Source organism: Pongo pygmaeus, chromosome 1 (assembly GCF_028885625.2).
Source record: "Pongo pygmaeus isolate AG05252 chromosome 1, NHGRI_mPonPyg2-v2.0_pri, whole genome shotgun sequence".
NCBI classification, from domain to species: domain Eukaryota; kingdom Metazoa; phylum Chordata; class Mammalia; order Primates; family Hominidae; genus Pongo; species Pongo pygmaeus.
The window spans coordinates 63,932,039-63,950,443 of NC_072373.2; the positions used below are offsets into that span (position 1 = coordinate 63,932,039).

The 18,405-nt window shown below is 34.8% G+C and overlaps 1 protein-coding gene across 5 annotated transcripts in view; it reads right to left on the bottom strand.

The window, feature by feature from the left end:
* HMCN1 (hemicentin 1) overlaps positions 1 to 18,405 on the bottom strand; it is a 448,248-nt gene that overhangs the window by 336,940 nt on the left and 92,903 nt on the right. For all 5 annotated transcript variants that reach the window (XM_054449377.2, XM_063647968.1, XM_063647964.1 and 2 more), the window contains exon 2: positions 57 to 127. In XM_054449377.2, the coding sequence (XP_054305352.1) occupies positions 57 to 127 (71 nt within the window). The remainder of the gene's footprint in view (positions 1 to 56; positions 128 to 18,405) is intronic.

Below are 18,405 nucleotides of genomic sequence, written 5' to 3' on the forward strand. Positions count from 1 at the left end.
GCCAAAGGCCCATGATTTTCCATTCCTCCATGGGAACACTGAAAGCAAGCACTCACCTGAACATATAGTTCTCTGAGTTCATATTGAAATTTCTTGGGATCTGTGGTAATTGTCACTGGGCCAATTTCTGTGAAGATAAAAATAACATAGGTCAATAAACAGTAATTAATGGCATTAAAGACTTTTTTGTGTTTATAGATGTCTTTTCACCATGCAGTACATGGTTACTTATTAATAAGAGATAGTAAAATACCAAACACTCTTTCTCAATTTGTAGCTACCAGAGAATAACTTATAATTTATTGTAAAGTATGCATATCTAAAAGAGTGAATTTTTAACCATAGGAAATGCAAGGAGGAGTAAAACAGTCACAGGACAAAGAATCAGGAGAGCAGAGTTCCAGTTCTTTCTTATTCTCATCAGTCAGTAAATATTTATTAAGCCCCACTTCGTTGTTAGAATTTAGATGAATCACTTATTCGTCTATAATTCAGTTTGCCCAACTTTAAAGTATAAATTTGTTTGCAACTTTTCTGTAAGTCTTAACTCATTCAAAATAAAAAGTTTGGTGCTAAACAAAATAAGAAAAGAGTGAACATTCACTGCCTATCCCATAGGTTTTTAAGAATTTGGAGATGTGGCCAGATGCAGTGGCTCACGCCTGTAATCTCAGCACTTTGGGAGTCCAAGGCGGGCAGATCATTTGAGGTCAGGAGTTCCAGACCAGCCTGACCAACATGGTGAAACCCTGTCTCTACTAAAAGATACAAAAAAATTAGCCAGGCATGGTGGCACATGCCTGTAGTCCCAGCTACCGGGAGGCTGAGGCAGGAGAATTGCTTGAACCCAGGAGGTGGAGGTTGCAGTGAGCCGAGTTCATGCCACTGCACTATAGCCTGGGAGACAGCAAGACTCCGTCTCAAAAAAATAAAAAAAAAAGAAAAGAAAGAAAAAGAATTTGGAGATGTATAGTTGCAAGGACATTAACAGTGCAGGAAATAGTCCCCATAACTTTTTTTCTCATGGCTGGGGTGGCTAAGCCTGGCTATTGCCATTCTCCTAAGCTGGCTTTGACCATAACTACCTTCAGGGCTGTGGCCATCCTCACAACCGCCCAGATGTACTACACAAAATCACTTCTTCCAATAGGAAAAGGTGGGGCCACTGCCTTCCCTGGAGAGCCAAGACTTAGATCATAAGTCAGGTGAATAAAAGGATCCCAGATATCATGGGTTAACTTGGAAATCTGTATATATATACATATGTATTTGTATTTTTGGTTGGATCCAGCGTGTCTATAGTAAATATTTCAATCCCCAGAGCTTATTCTCTTTAAAAAATAAATCAACTCTTAAAATAGATAAACTAGAAGTGGCCATTTATGGGTATCAATTACTTCCCCCAGAGAGAATCCATGTATTTAAGTAATGGTATTAAAATTCATCTGGGTACCATGTGCTTAGATATATCATCTTAAATTCTCAGGGTGGATGAAAAACTTCCTATCTTATGTAATGATGATATAGACTCATTCGAAACTATAATGTGCAACTACAATGCAAAATTATAAAGATACTGAACACTTAGCTTTTACAAAATGTTTTCTAGCTTTAAAAGGCATACTGCTCAAAAAGAGCTTATAACTCCAAAGAATAATAATTAATTAGCCAAACCTTCCATAACAAGCTACATATGGTACAAAAACAGACTGTAGTATTTTTAAAATAAATGAGACAAATTGGAAAGGAGGTACAATTTGTCTGCCATAACCCATGTACTGTTTCTTAGAAATAACAGGAAAAAATGCCTCAGTCTTTCACTATAGACTAGACACTTTGCAGTTTGCAAAAGGAGTGGAGAAGCAATTGGAGAAACTGTGAAAATGCAAACATCTGCATTCCATACAAAGCAGAACCGTCATTAACCATGTCCCAAGTATATGGAAAATGGGAGAAGCCTACTCCCTCAAGACTAAACAAAGGCATATTTTGCAAAGGAATGCAAAACAGCAAAGAATATGCCAGGCAGTTACACCCTGACATATAAATTGTCAGTAGCATTGTCAAGCCAAGCTTTTATGTTCCCACATTGCATAATACTGAAATAATCCAAGAATTTAAAACTCAAGAAGTAGAAAGAAATACAAAGAATACTAGAAAAAAACAATTATATAATCATAAAGAGTGTAAACATGCAAGGACATTCCCTATAGTAATAAAAAATATCTCTGAATATATGCCTGCTCTTCAAGAGTGGGGATCAAGGGATGCTATTAAAATAAGAGGACCGATAAGCCTTCATTTTAATTAACCGGAGACTCTCAAATATACACCTGTTTTCAACAAAGATAGGAAATCTTTCTTAAAGCTCATTAATAAACATTTTTGCAAACCATACTGGACAGCTGAGATAAATCTTTATCAGTTATGAGAAATACTCAGGAGAGGTAATAGCTTGCCCAGCTGCCCTATCCCTCCAGCTGTAAGCATCCTTTCCAATTCATTTTAATTGAATGATATGACTGTTTGGCAAAATCAGCCCTCCTCCCTTTCAGAACTTGCTTCCATTCCAGTCTTTCTTTTCACATAACAGAGCCCTGTGCCAGCTGTGTCATTAGCAATTTCCTCTTTTCTTCCTTTTCACTCATGCTGGTTTCATCCCCTGCCAAGCCTTTGATGACATTCAGCAGGTACAACTTTGTCCTCTCTTCCTGCCTGAACATGGTCCTCCAGTGCTTATAGAATTAAATGGGAACTCTCAAAGGTAATCCAGGCCCTTACTACAAACTTCAAACTTTGAAGCTATTGCACTTCCTTACCATTCCCATCACTGTCCCCCTTTTCTTTCTCCTGCCCATGTACCTGTCAGTCTATAAGGCCTGATTTAAACCTTATCTTTGTTAATGTTTTGCCTTTTCTCTAATTTGCTTTACTGTCATCCTGATAACATTGTTATAACAGAAAGTGGGAAGAATAAAGCTGCATATTTAACAAAATGCAGAGATCATTCCTACATTATTCAGCTTATTTTATCTAGTTGTTTACAAAGAAAACTCACCCATAAAAAAGAAAATAACCATCAATCTCAAATATAAATATAGAGCTAGAAAGGGCATTAAAGATTGCTTGGTTCAATCCCGTTATACTACAGACAAGAAAACTTGAGGTCCAGAGACAATGAAATTGAAAAACTTTGGTAGTGAAGAAAGAGGTGAAGATATCTGATAACATATTTTATGCTGAGTGACCTGTGCAGCTCGCTAACTTTCCCTGTTTTCCAATATCTCCATTCTGTGAAAGGAGAAGACTAACATCCTTCTCCTTTCCTCTGAACTATGGGCAGGATGAGCTTCATTGGAGTCCAGAATTTTAATCTGATGCACACAGTACCCAGCATTCTTTGTTGTCACATGCCTAGACATTTTTAAAGTTTTTTTTTTTTTTTTAAGACAGGGTCTTGCTCTGTCACCCAGGCTGGAGTGCATTGGCACTGTCACAGCTTACTGCAGCCTTGACCTCCCAAGGATCAAGTGATCCTCCTGCCTCAGCCTCCCAAGTAGCTGGGACCACAGGTATGAGCTGCCATGCCCAGCCAATTTTTTTATTTTTTGTTGAGACAGGGTCTCATTATGTTGCCCAGGCTGCAGTGCAATGGCATGATCACAGCTCACTGCGGCCTCGACCTCCCAAAGCTCAAGCAATCCTCCTGCCTCAGCCTCCCAAGTAGCTGCAACCACAGGTATAAGCCACCATGCCTGGCTAATTTTTTTCATATTTTTTGGAGACAGGGTCTCACTATGTTTCCCAGGCTGGCTGGGTGGATATTTTTTAATAGACTGGATATCCCTCTTGCCTTGTAAATACTATAATCAACCATATAAAGCAACTTCGCTAGAAAATTGCCTCTCAAATCTATTTAACAAAAATATGTTGAACACCTACTATTTGCAGTTGCCACTGGTAATATAAAGATGAATGAACATGGACCCTGTCCTCAAAGTCTCACCAGTCTAGTGAGATAAAAATGTAGACACGTAATTATAGTACTATGTAGTAAGGACAGAAATAAAAGTGTGGAAAAGGTAGCGTAAGAGCACTAATTGATACAGACTTTTTTTCCAGAAAGAACGAAGGGAGATTTCAAAAAGGATGTGAAAGTTCTGGATTTCAAATTAGTTAAAACAAAAGTTATTTATTCATACTGATTTCTTTTTAAGTTCTATATATCGAGTTCACAAGGTATTCACATCTTGTATCAAATAAGTTATTACATATCACTACCTATATTTGCAAGAACTTTTATAATTCACAATACTCTATAACACATGCTGAACCACTTTAAGCCTTATAACAACCTCACAGGGTAGGTAGGATAGATATAATTATATAGACAATAGAAGCTTAAGTGATTAGCCAAAGTGGCCCAGCCTCTTTAAGGGCTACCACAAGACCAAGTGCCAGCAACATGATAGCCAGCATCTACCATATGATACTATGATTGCCTGATTGCTTTAATCATACCTCACTTGACTGTCAGCACCTTGAGGGGATTAACTGCCTCAGTATACATTCAGATTTCCAATAAGTGTTCGAATATAAAAGGAAGGAGGAGAAGGAAAATAAAAAGAATAAAGATTAAACCCGGGCCTTCAGATTCTTTATTTCTTGCTTTATCACTACATCACGGAGCCTCAATGCTATAGCTAAAGACCATGCTAAAGATCAATGATGACACTGATTAATCAACGGAAACAATTTTCAGTTTCCTATGTAACCAAAATGGTTTATTCACTTTAATCAAGTAAAGTTGATACAGAAAACTGACACAATTTTTCATATATAACTTATTTTTTAAAAAACAGTAAGGCAACATGTATTATACAAAAATAAACAATTTTTTTGTGCTTCAGAGATAATTTTTTATTTTTAAAAAAATAATGTCTGAAACTCTAAGGAACTCTTTTCTCTTTTCAATAATTTTATTATTTTCCATTTCCTAGGGATTTATCAGATGGGTTGGATTTATTTCCAGCATCTCAGCCATTGTTCTCTTAATCTGACTTGCTGGGCTGTACTTAAGAAAATAATGGAAAGAAATTCACAATGTAATATTTTCTTTCACTGCTTCATTTGGCAAGATCAATATCCAGCCTCTCACTTCCTTTTTCCTTTCCACTAACAGATTTCCGCTACTTGTAGTTTTTCTTTACTCAAAGTGGTTCCTTGATAATGAGAGGAATATTTACTGCTGCCTTCTGGGGTCTAAACACTGCCTACACATAATTTAATACCCATTTTCCCAATTTCTTTGTTCTTTTTAAAAATATATTGTTCTTAACTTTATATTGATAGTTATACATGAATAAATATATGAAAAGCTAAAACAAGAACCCCCTGAGCTGCATTATAAACTAATCAATATTTTCAAGGCATTATAGAAGAAGCTAAGAAATATATAAATCAGAGGATCTACCACAGTTGAAAACTTAAAAAACAGCAAGCTATGGAAAGTTAAAAGAAAGCTAAACCAGCATGTGAGAAGAGCCAAGTAGTACAGATACATGAAGACAGTAAATTTTCTGTGTCCAAAGAGGATAGTGAGATCCATGAGCTGTAAGAAAATACATCATGAAGGCATCCAGGAAGAGACAGGGTATGAGTTGGGATATGAAGCAAACACCAAATTAATAGAGGGTGACAAAAGAACAAAGAAACCCTAGGCATTGGGAAGTGGCCTCCTCAAAATGTCATTCAGGAGCTGAAAGTCAACATGTCCCTCCTACTTTCTAAAAATTCTACTCTTAGTCACTTAATACAAGACAAATCAATTATAATGTCCTTTATATGCAAAGATGTTAGTATAAATATACATATTCAAAGCATTGGGGATGTTTTCTGAATTAAAAAATTAATAAATTATGTTTTCTGCTTTAGGATACTGCAAAAAATCAGAATATTATATCTACTTTTACTGTTTTCAGTTTACCTACAATACATGCGTTCCATATTTCTCCATCCTTACTCAATTATAATGTTGCTGTCCAGCACCATTTTTAAATGATCTGCATCTAATCGACAAATGCAGAACTGTTTCCTGACTTTGAGCTGAGCTAATGTCAAGTATATTTCAGGACTCATTTAGTTGAGTACATTCCTATTCATATTAGAACAGGTAATTTTCGGGACCACTTAAAGGCCTTTATGATTGTTTTGACAATAAAGTGATGTATTTTGTGTATTTTATAAAATCAGTGATGAATTCATGCACAGCATATTATCTAATATGGCTTAAATAGCATTCTGTTCCACTTCCAAAGAGATTATCCACTTAACAATAAGGGGTATAACTTTAAATATATGCATTGAACAAAATTGCACATAGTATATGTATAATGCATGGATCATTTCACTTCATGTACTGCTGAATGAGATGTAGAAAAAATTGTTAACATAAATTCAGCAATGTTACACAGATATTTAGAACAAGAAGCAAAGAAGAACTCCTTAATAATGAACACAGGGCTTTGAGGTATATAGAGTAGGATGTTATTGCTTAGATGACTTTGGCCAGAGCAGCAGAAAGCCCTCTTGCAAAAAACAGTCATGGAATTTTTATGGCCAGACTCTCAGCTTTACATGTAATCATAAATGTTAAGATGACATTTTTAACATTAAAATACATCTATGCACTGATAAGGCATAATCAGAGATACAAGAGAAGATACATTTTAAGTCATGCTATTTAATAAGATTTAATTAAGAAGCTTTCCAATGTTCTCAAGGTATCCTAAAAGCAAACAAAAAGAAAATAAATACCATCTTCAAGAATATTTTTGAAATGAAATAATTCTTATTGGGATATGTGTTTTAAATTTTAGGATAAGAATACTGTAATTCATTTCAAAGTTTTCATTACTCTTAGGCAATTCATTAACATTAATATTCTTCAAAATAAATCTAGTCATTAGGGATGAAGAAAATAAAAATTATGAAGGAAGAGATAAAATGTTGATGAAGAAGAAAAAAGTCTGCTTGCAAGTCCTTAGAAAGGAATCATTAAACATTGTTGAAATTTCCACATGTTGGGAGAATAGACCTGACTTCAGCTTTGATTGTTTCCACAACAACCAAACAAATGTATGCAGCACTTTGACTGTGTTTTCAGAGAAAACAAAACCATATTTATGAAGCAAACATTTTATTCACAAAAATAGGGGAATCAGAGACACTGCTAAAAGTATGATAGATGTCTGTGTGTATATAATATGTGTATTCCCTAAATCCTTGCTTCAATTCATTCAACAAACAGGCAGTATACATACTTAGCAGAGTTCAAATTGTCAGAAGTATAAGCAAACAAATACACTTAAAGAAAGGAGTCTTGACTATAAAAGTCAGAAATATCTGGGTGTGTCTTACAAATTTAAGAGGCAGCTGCATGGATTTATGACAAGGTCCTGCTCTCAACAGCTCTTCACCTTGGGATCTAATGCTTTGCAGTCACTGTAGGGAAATATTTTTTTTCTTTTGGATTTGTGTTTTGTAAGTGAAGTTCAATGGGATGATTGACCTTGGCTCATGCATGGTACCACTTCCCACCACCACAAGATTCTCTGCTACCTGCTCTCCCATTCCTAGATGCCCAGGCCCAACTCAGTAGCCCCATCTCTGCCCCTACAGGCTGTCACCTTCTGCCCCAATAGGAACCTGTATATGGGAACAAGAAAGGTTGAGATTGGGGGGTATAATGCCCAGCACCATCTTTGAGTGGGGCATGGAGGTGGCAAACCCCTCTCCAGGTTGGCAGCACCACAACACACTAGTAGAGGCCAGAGGCCAAGTCTCAGTGGGGCAAGCTTTTCATGCACTTGCAACCCAGCTACTAAGCACACCTTAGCGCTGAGGCTTAAAGATCCCTGGGGGACGCCTGTCTGTCAAGAGTTGTGGTGGCTGGCCCATGGAAAGAGGGGATGTCTGCTTCAAATGCACCTGCCAAGAGCACAGAGCCTGGGGCTTGTGCTGGTGGAAAGGGGAACCTGGCAACCCAGGCTGCCTAGAGGTGAAGCACAACCTATATCATGAGGAAGAACCTTCTGATGCCCACGTGGGTCTCTATTTGCCTAAGAAGCATCCAGATGCCCAGGGGCCTCCCTCTCAGTCTCCATGCCTGGAGGATCTTCTCTTCTAGATGCCAGCTCTCTGAAGTCTGGCTTAACTTACTAGCAAGAGTTTTACTATCCCTCATTCTGTGCAATGCTAGTTTTAAAATGCAAATATCAGAGCATTTGACTGGTATGTAAATTCACTCAAATTACACAATTCCTGTTTCCTGGCTGATCCCAGATGGTGCCTACAGCTGGCCAGAAAAGACAAATACAAAGCAGATTAAGGAATATTAAAAGAGGAACCGTTTACTGTATTATCCTAAAATAGTATTTTTGTTCCAGGTTTATCATGACATTGGGTTAAATAGTACTCTCTACTGAAAAATCTAAGAGTTTTTTTATTTTAATGAAGAGAGAAAAACCATGTTTATATAAAAGAATATATATCAGATCGATATAAAAATAACATTCTACTTTTCAAAGCAATATAAGAAATCACAAAGGAAAATACTGACATAAATATAGCAAAAACAAATAAAAATTAAAATCTGAAATATATAAATTTTTATGAACAATTAAAATAGATTAAAACCAATGATATCTGAAGAGATTGTTTAACTTCATAAGAAAAAAATAAAATACCAAACACTACAGGAAAGGAAAACTCTAAAAAAAGATAGCAAAAAAACAACAGGAGCAAAGCTCACATTTAGTCATAGTGAAAGAGATGCAAACTTCAGCAAATTTGAAGTATACTGTGTAAGAAAGAAAACTTTTTTGAAAGATTATTACTCAAACTACTGTCATGATAAACCTGGAATTTTTGTACTGTTGGTAAGATTGTGAATGGTTACAACATCTGTGAAATTTATTACAGTTACATGTATTACAAGTCTTAAAAGTATTTTGTGATACATATATGGTCATCACAGCACTATTCACAATTGCCAAGACATGGAATCAACCTAAATGCCCATCAACAGTAGACTGGATAAAGAAAATGTGACACATATATATATATTTATATATTTTTTATATATACATTTATATATTTTATATGTACATTTATATATATATTTCATATATTTATATATTTTATACATATATTTATATATATTATGTATATATATTTATATATATTTTATATATATACACGCACACACACACCATGGAATATACACCATAGAATACCACGCAGTCATAAAAAAGGACAAGATCATGTTTTTATAGCAAAATGGATGGAGCTAGAGGCCATTATCCTAAGCAAACTAACACAGGAACAGAAACCAAGTACTGAATGTTCTCACTTACAAGTGGGAGCTAAACATTGAATACATATGGACACCAAGAAGGTAAGAATAGACACCAGGTCTATTTGAAAGTGGAGGGTGGGAAGAGGGTGAGGACTGAAAAACTACCTATTGGGTACTATGCTTATCACCTGGGTGATGAAATACTCTGTACACCCACTACATACCATTTACCTAAAAACAAACCTTCACATGTCCACCTGAACCTAAAATAAAGGTCTAAACAAAAGTACCTTATGATAAAGTCATTTCACTCTGTTATAATTCACTGGAAATAAAAGGACATGAACATTTTTAGAATATCAATAAAGTCAAAATGGAGAAATGATTAAAAACATATAATTCTCTAAATAATATTAGGAATCAATTAAATTATTGTTCCATGGAGAAAAATAAGCCAATGTTTATTATATAATAAATAAAAAGGCAAAACACACAATTGTATATATAATTAATTGCAATTATTTGCAAAGACACATGTGCATAAGGACAAGTGCTGAAAGGTAACACCAGAGTAAAAATTAATGTTTGGAACAAATAGAATGAGTATTTTTTATTTTTCAAAATTTTCAACTTATTGTACTGTTTTATAATCTAAGAAAAAAAAGAGGAATTTCACCTGATCACATACAAGCTTGATGTTGTGTTCATGCATTTTGGCTGTGTGGTTATTAATTTGTTTATAATGGTCACTGGAAAAAGAGCACAGAAGTATTTCTGAGCATTAGGCAAGATAACAAGGAAAGTATTAATTTAAGACATTATCTGTTAATGTTGTGAGGTGAAATATTTTAAGTATTTCGAGTCTAATCAAAACAGTCATTGTCAGGATATGGTATTCTTTTTCAATCCTCTCACTTCAAGCTTTCATCTGTTTAAAGTGCACAAGTCTTCACAATGTCATCTTCTTACTGTTAGTCTTTATTGAATATACAAAGAATTCCTTTTCATTGAATGAAATGAAACACTGTTCAGACTTCTAACACTGAAATCTACCACAGCCCAATTTTTGTTCTTTTTTTCTGTATATTATTTATATTTTCTATATATACTGTTGCAATTATGTATGCCTATTTATATACAAATGTCTGTCTTGCTTTTTTTCTCTTCATAGAAGAAATATGTAAAATATGGAATATCCAATATAATTGTAAATACTGAAAATAATACTGAATCATCAATGTAAATGCTCATTTTAAATTTAAATACTTCTAATATGAAGAAGTTCAGAGTCTTCACTTTAGTTGGTAACTAAAAGCATCCTAGATTTAGAAATTATCCTAGTCTCTTTAAGGTCAATGAAGTTAATTATTTTGTTCCAGTCTGAATCTTCTCGAAAGGCATTTCAGCCCAAGACAGAACACATACATCATGCTGATACTTGATAATAGGAAAGCATCCACATTTGAGCCATCCCACCCCCTCCCCTTACAAGTCACCAATGCACTGCGGCAATTGCAGAGAGAGGCAAGTGTCTCTACACAACTACCAATGAGCTGTGGCACATATCCAAAACTTTCCAAAAACTACAGAAGAGAAACAAGAGACATTCTGTGGCATTCTCTGGTATCACTGTGATCAGTGCACCCATACCAACCGATATCACCCACAGGGTTTCAATACCTCTGGCTCCCAATTCCCATGCTTCTCCTCTTCACTCTGAAGCACATTCTTTTTAACTGATTATTATCAAGCCTTCTCTTTAAAACCTGAATTCTAAAAGGCAGAGATTGTTTCTTTGTTGTATGATGTGTACTCAAACCAAAATGCAGTAATTGACCTGTGTTTTACAGACATCCATTCATAACAACTAGCAGACACTGAAAGGGAGATGAAAATAATACTGTCAAGTTATGTTATCTGTCACTTTCCAACATAATCTAGAAAAATGCCCATCTCTACATTTTTATTTATATTTTTTCTATATGAGGCTGTTTTCCCCATTTACTTATCACATCTTACTTCAAGATTCAACTTGGGTCTCTGTTTTGGGAAAGCCTCCTGAATGTCTCACTCTTCTGAATTAGAGCTCACTCAACTGATTTCTCTTAAGGATATGTCTTAGCTGTCTGTTCAGTATTTATCAAATGTGGTAAGCATCCTCTAAAATGGCCTGCAATTATCCCCACGTCCTGGTATTCATACCCTTGTGTAATCCCCTCCTCTTGGCTATAGGTTGGACCTAATGCCGTGCTTTTAAAAAAAAGAATAGAGCAAAGATGATGAGATGTCACTACCAAGATTAAATTATAAAGAGACCATAGTTTCTGTCTTGCATTCTTGCATACCCTCTCTTGCTCTCTGATGAAAACCAGTCATGTGAACCGGCCATGTGAGCTACCCTGTTACCCTGTGGAGACCCATATAACAAGAAACTGAGGGCAGCCAACATGTACCTGAGGCCCTCAGTCCAATAGCTCAAAAGGAACTCAATCCTGCCAACAACCATGTGAGTAGCTTGGAAGTGGATCCTTTTTCAGTCAAGTTTTGCAAGGACCGCAAGGTCCAATCAGTATTTTAATTATAGACTTGTAAGAGACTCTGAGCCAGAGGACCCAGCTCAGTAGTGCTAGGGCTCCTGGCCCATAAAAACTGGCAAATAATAAATGTTTATTTTATTAAATAGCACTAAGTTTTGGAATAATTTTTTATGCAACAGTAGATAGCTACATTCACTTATACATTCTCCCAAACTAAATTATAAACTACTCCGATGATAGCAACTGTGACATTTTGAATCTCCAGAACTTAGACAGTGACCCTCACTGTTTAATGACAGTGAAGTTATAGAAAGAGACAATTTTGAACAATATACACAAATCACTACTTTAAAATAGTCACTATAGCAATTTATAGAGATAAAGTGCAGTCTCTGTGTTAAAAAATCTGTAGTCTAATTTGCAAAACAGAAAATATAAATGTGTTTATGTATATGTGTGTATAATAAGAAATACACAGATACATAAATAACCAACTTTAGAAGAGGCTAACATTTAAGTAATAATTAAGGAAATGAAAAATGTGATATCTGAAGAAATTGGAAGACAGTATGGCTGTCAGGAAAAAAAAATTAAGAAAAAGAAAATACTAAGTACTATAAAATCCTTAAAATATTATAATTATGGTACTTAATCCTAAAAAGTATGAGAGAAATAATAGACATTAATAGAAATTTTGAAGTCATTCATATATTATCTCTAATGCTGCCTATGAATCTCATCATGGTATTTAATCATAAAAATCAAAGAGACAGATAAGAGAATGAAGAAAATTCAAAGCAATTGAAATTGAGTTCAGAACCCTGAAGAAGTTATTAATGAAGACTCTGCCAAAAAATCAACTAAAAAAATGTAAGATCTTCACTGGCAAACACACTACTTCTGATACTTTTTATAATTTTTAAGTCCCTGCTAGCTAATCATGCCCTGCACTTGAAGTTGACTATTTAAAGCCTAATTAGACAGTTCACATTGTATATAGCCCAGTTACTTGGTAAATTTATATGATGTCTTCTTAATTATGTAAATGTCTGCCCATCTATACAGTTTAGTATAAAAAAAGCTGAATATGTTTGATAGAAGTGATAAGGAACACAATTTAGAAGGTATTTTTCTGGTGGAGGAAGAGAAAAACCTAGAATAGAATCGAACATTACCAGATGCCTCGTATTTGAAAGCACTGTGCTTGGCACAACTGTGGAAGAAAAAGACATAATCCTTTTCTCCAATAAATTCACAATCTTAGAGAAAATGAAGAATAAAACAAGTAAAGCAAAGAGACAAAATAACAAGTTGAAATAAATGCTACTATAGAAATAAGCAGACTATTAAGACAGAAATAATGAGAAGAGGGGCTGCTTACTGTAACAATGGAAGATATCTATTGAATTTCTCTTGTATAAAATGAATGTCTACAGTCTCCATCCACTTTTACTGGGTTGTTGGTTATTTTGTGCCAGTTTGTAGAAGCTCTTTATAAATTAAGTAAATTAGACTTTGTCTGTAATGTAAGTTGCAAAAACTTTCCTCCAGTTTGATGTTTCTTATAGCAATTTTGGCCATGCAGAAATAGCTTTCTTTTAGGTAGTAAGTAAACTTTATTAATCTTTTTCTTGTGGTTTCCTGATTTTTATCACAGTTGAGAAAGGTTTCTTCCCTCTAAAGTTGTATAGAATTCTCTCATGATATCTTCAAGTATATTTATGGTTTATGATATACATTTACATTTATGATGCATTTGGAATTTATCCTAGTCTAAGGCATAAGGTATGAAACCTCTTTTTTTCCAGATGGCTACCCAGTTGGCTCCTCATTATTTATGGAAAAACCCATTTTTTCCATTGACATTACAAACCACTATGATTCACATATGTATTCTATATACTAATCCACTAATCTTTCCCTTCATGCTCAGAACCAAATTGTCTTAATAATTGAGGCTTAATAATATGTTTTAATATCTAGTAAAACTAGTCCCATATCATTACTCCCCTTTTGCTGAATTTTTCTGGCCATTCATGCTTATTATTTTTCCATATCAACTTTATTTTTTTATTTTTTGTTTTTTTGAGAGTGTCTCACTGTCTCCCAGGCTGGAGTGCAGTGGTGTGATCTCGGCTTACTGCAGCCTCTGCCTCCTGGGTTCAAGCGATTCTCCCATATCAGCTCCCCAAGTAGCTGGGAATACAAGCATGCGCCACCACACCCAGCTAATTTTTGTATTTTTAGTAGAGAGGGGGTTTCACCATGTTGGCCAGGCTGGTCTCGAACTTCCGACCTCAAGAGATCTACCTGCCTCAGCCTCCAAAGTGCTGGAATTATAGGCGTGAGCCACCGTGCCCGGCCCATATCAACTTTAGATCAGCCTACCTATACCCAAAAATATCCTGTCTGTTCTTTTGTGGATGTCACATTAAATTTATACAATCAACTAGGAGAAACTGACAAGATGTTGAGGCTTTCCATAGTGTATCATTCCAATTATTGTAATATTTTGGGGGAAATCTTAGAAGGTTTTTTATTTCTTTTAAGGTTTTATTTTTTTCCCGTATATGTTTGCACATTTCTTGGTAAACTTATGGCTAGTTATTTTATCTTTCTTGTAGATGTTTTGAATTGGGGTATTTCTTCTATTATATGTTCTGAATGGTTGTATTTTTGTATATATAAAAGCTATTGATTTTTAAATATTTTTTTCATTCACCACTCTACTGAATTTTTTACTGTTTCTAAGACTTTTCAGCTTTTCAGATACACAATCATAGAAGCTGTAAATGTTTTTCTACTTTTATATCTCTAATTTCTTTCTTTTATCTAATTGCATTGGCTAGTACTCCTGAACAATGCTTAATGTAGTGATAGTGGAATTACTGTTTTGTTCCTAAAATTATCAAGTGCTTCTAGTGTTTCCCTGCTAAGGATGATAATGGATTTGAGATTGAAACAGATACATTTTATCAGGTTATGAAAATATGTATCTATTCCCTGTTAATAGGTTTGGGGTTTTTATTTAAATTAAATCAAGCCTTAACACTAATTTTGTTAAATGTCTTTTATATATATTAATATAATCAAGTGCTCTTCCCTTAGATATAATGTCAATAATTTCCTTTGATTGACCTATCATCATGCCCCTGAAATAAACAACTTTAATCAGGATGTTTATTCTTTTAACATGTGCTAAATTGTTTGGCAACATTTTACTTAGGATTTTTATAATTATTTGCATGAACATGAATATGAAAGATCTCAAGTTTTCTTTGAAATTTTCATTAAATTTTGATGTCACTATCATGCTCACATCATTTACCTGTTCCCTGAAAGAGTTTAAATGTTATTAACATTATCAAGTTTTTGAAGTTTTGGTACAATTCCCTTATAAAATCATCAGGGCTTTGTGCTTTTGATGATAGTGGGGGCATAGATTTATGTTTTGTTTGTTTCAGTTAATATAGCCACTATTTTTTTTTTCTTTTGAGTTGGAGTCTTGCTCTGTCACCCAGGCTGGAGTGCAGTGGCATGAGCTCAGTTCACTGCAACCTCCACCTCCCCAGCTCAATAGATCTTCCCACGTCAGCCTCCTCAGTAGCTCAGACTACAGGCACACACCACCACGCCTGGCTAATTTTTGTATTTTTTTTGTAGAGACACGGTCTTGCCATGTGACCCAGTGTGGTCTCGAACTCCTGGGCTCAAGTGATCTGCCCAGCCTCCCAAAGTGCTGGGGTTACACAAAACAGCATGGTAGTGGTACCGAAACAGACATATAGACCAATGGAGCAGAACAGAGGTAACACCACACATCTACAACCATCTGCTCTTCGGCAAGCCTGACAAGAACAAGAAATGTGGAAAGGATCTCCTATTCAGTAAATGGTGCTGGGAAAACTGGCTAGCCATATGCAGAAAACTGAAATTGAAACCCTTCCTTACACCTTATACAAAAATTAACTCAAGATGGATTAAAAATTTCAATGTAAAACCCAAAACCATAAAAACCCTAGAAGAAAACCTAGGCAAAACCATTCAGGACATAGGGCATGGGCAAAGGCTTCATGACAAAAATGCCAAAAGCAATTGCAACTAAAGCCAAAATTGACAAATGGTATCTAATTAAACTAAAGAGCTTCTGCAAAGCAAAAGAAACTATCATCAGAGTGAACAGGTAATCTACAGAATGAGAGAAAATTTTTGCAATCTACCCATCTGACAAATGTCTACTATCCAGGATTTACAAGGAACTTAAACATATTTACAAGAAAAAAACAAACAACTCTATCAAAAAGTGGGCAAAGGATATGAATAGACACTTCTCCAAAGAAGACATTTATGCAGCCAAAAAATACATGAAAAAAAGCTCAACATCACTAATCATCAGATAAATGCAAATCAAAACCACAATGAGATACCATCTCATGCCAGTCAGAATGGTGATTATTAAAAAGTCAGGAAACAATAGATTCTGGCAAGGCTGTGGAGAAATAGGAACGCTTTTACACTGTTTGGTGGGAGTGTTCAATCACCGTGGAAGACAGTATGGTGATTCCTCAAGGATCTAGAACCAGAAATACCATTTGACCCAGCAATCCCATTACTGAGTAGATACCCAAAGGATTATAAATCATTCTACTATACACATGCACATATATGTTTATTGCAGCACTATTTACAATAACAAATACATGGAATCAACCCAAATGCCCACCAATGATAGACTGGATAAAGAAAATGTGGCACACAAACACCGTGGAATACTATGCAGCCATAAAAAGGAATGAGATCATGTCCTTTACAGGGACATAGATTAAGCTACAAGCCATCATCCTTAGCAACCTAACACAGGAACAGAAAACCAAACACCGAATTTTCTCATTCATAAGTGGGAGTTAAACATTGAGAACAAGTGGGAGTTAAACAAACATTGAGAACAAATGGACACAGAGGGGGGAATGACACACACCACAGCCTGTTGGGGAGTAGGGGGTGACGGGAGTGAACTTAGAGGACAGACAGGTCAATAGGTGCAGCAAACCACCATGGCACATGTATACCGTGTAACAAACTGCACGTTCTGTACATGTATCCCTTTTTTTTTTTTTTTTTAGAAAAAAAAAATGAAACAAAGTACTGGGGTTACAGGTGTGAGCCACCATGCCCAGGCTTCAATTGTATTTTCTGTATGCTTTGGAGTCTTTTAGAAAATCATCTCTCTCAAGAAATTTAACCATTTTATTCAATTTTTCAAATTGTTCACCTTGAGTTTAGTAAACAAAACCTTTTATGACTAAATTTTCAGCATTTCAAGATAGTTTCCCTATTATCCTTTTTTACATGGTGTATTTGTGTCCTGTACATTTTATTTTATTAACTAATAGTTTAGTTTCCCAAAGAAGACGGATTTCTTTTTATCTCTAATCTAATTCATTTATTTCTGCTTTATTACTTCATTTTGCTTTGCATATGTTAATTTTGTTGTTTTCTTCTTACTTCGTAATTCACTACTCAGAGTACTAAGGGTATACTTTTCTTCTGAGAGTTTTATCTACATCCCATAGATTCTGATATGTTGTGTTTATATTACCTTTGTTTTCTAAATTTTAAAAAATTTAGTTTGGGTTTCCTGTTTGACATGAGTTTAAGAGAGATTTTTAAATTTGATGAAGTTTTTAAAAAATTTACCTCCCTTGTTATTAATTTCTAGTTTTATTTCATTGTGATGAGTGCACTTTGCCTTGTGGTACTATATATGATTGACTCTTGTTAACACTCCATGGGTACTTGAAAAGAAGTATTGTGTTTTCAGGAAACAAAGTTCTATACATCAGTTAGATGTGTATTAATTATATTAACCAGGTCTTCTATAGATGTAGATATTTCTGTCTTCTTGATCTGTCATCAACTGTGGAAGAAAATTCAAGTCTCTTACTCTAATATGTTTCTATGTCTTCTGTTATTGTTTTGTTCTATGAATGTTGATGTTGTTAGTACATAGATACATTTCACTGCTATATTTTCACTGTGAATGTCTCAATCTTTATAAAGTGTTATTTTTGTTTTATTTAACATCAAGACCATGACCCTCACTTATTTTTAATTTGCATTTAAAATACATGTATTTATTATATTTCCACTTTCTTTCCCTGTTTTTTCCATTTTTATAAGGCTTATTACTTTTATTGTCAGTACGATTTGCATTATTACAGTCTGTTCTGTTACCCTAATCCCCATATTTATGTTAGTCTTAGTCAAAGAATTGCATAAATCCAATGCTCATGGTTAGTATTTTTGTTGTATACTTTTTAGACACCTCTTGCTTAATTTTTCTTCTAAAAATTTCCTGATATTTCATGTAAACAATATCCCCTAAGTTGTGAGTGTTCAAAATTGTTTGCTATTGCCTCTGTATATGAACAACATTTTTGCTGGTTATAAAATTCTTGAGTCACGCTCAACACGTAGATTTTGCTCCATTATTTTCTAGCATTCAGTGTG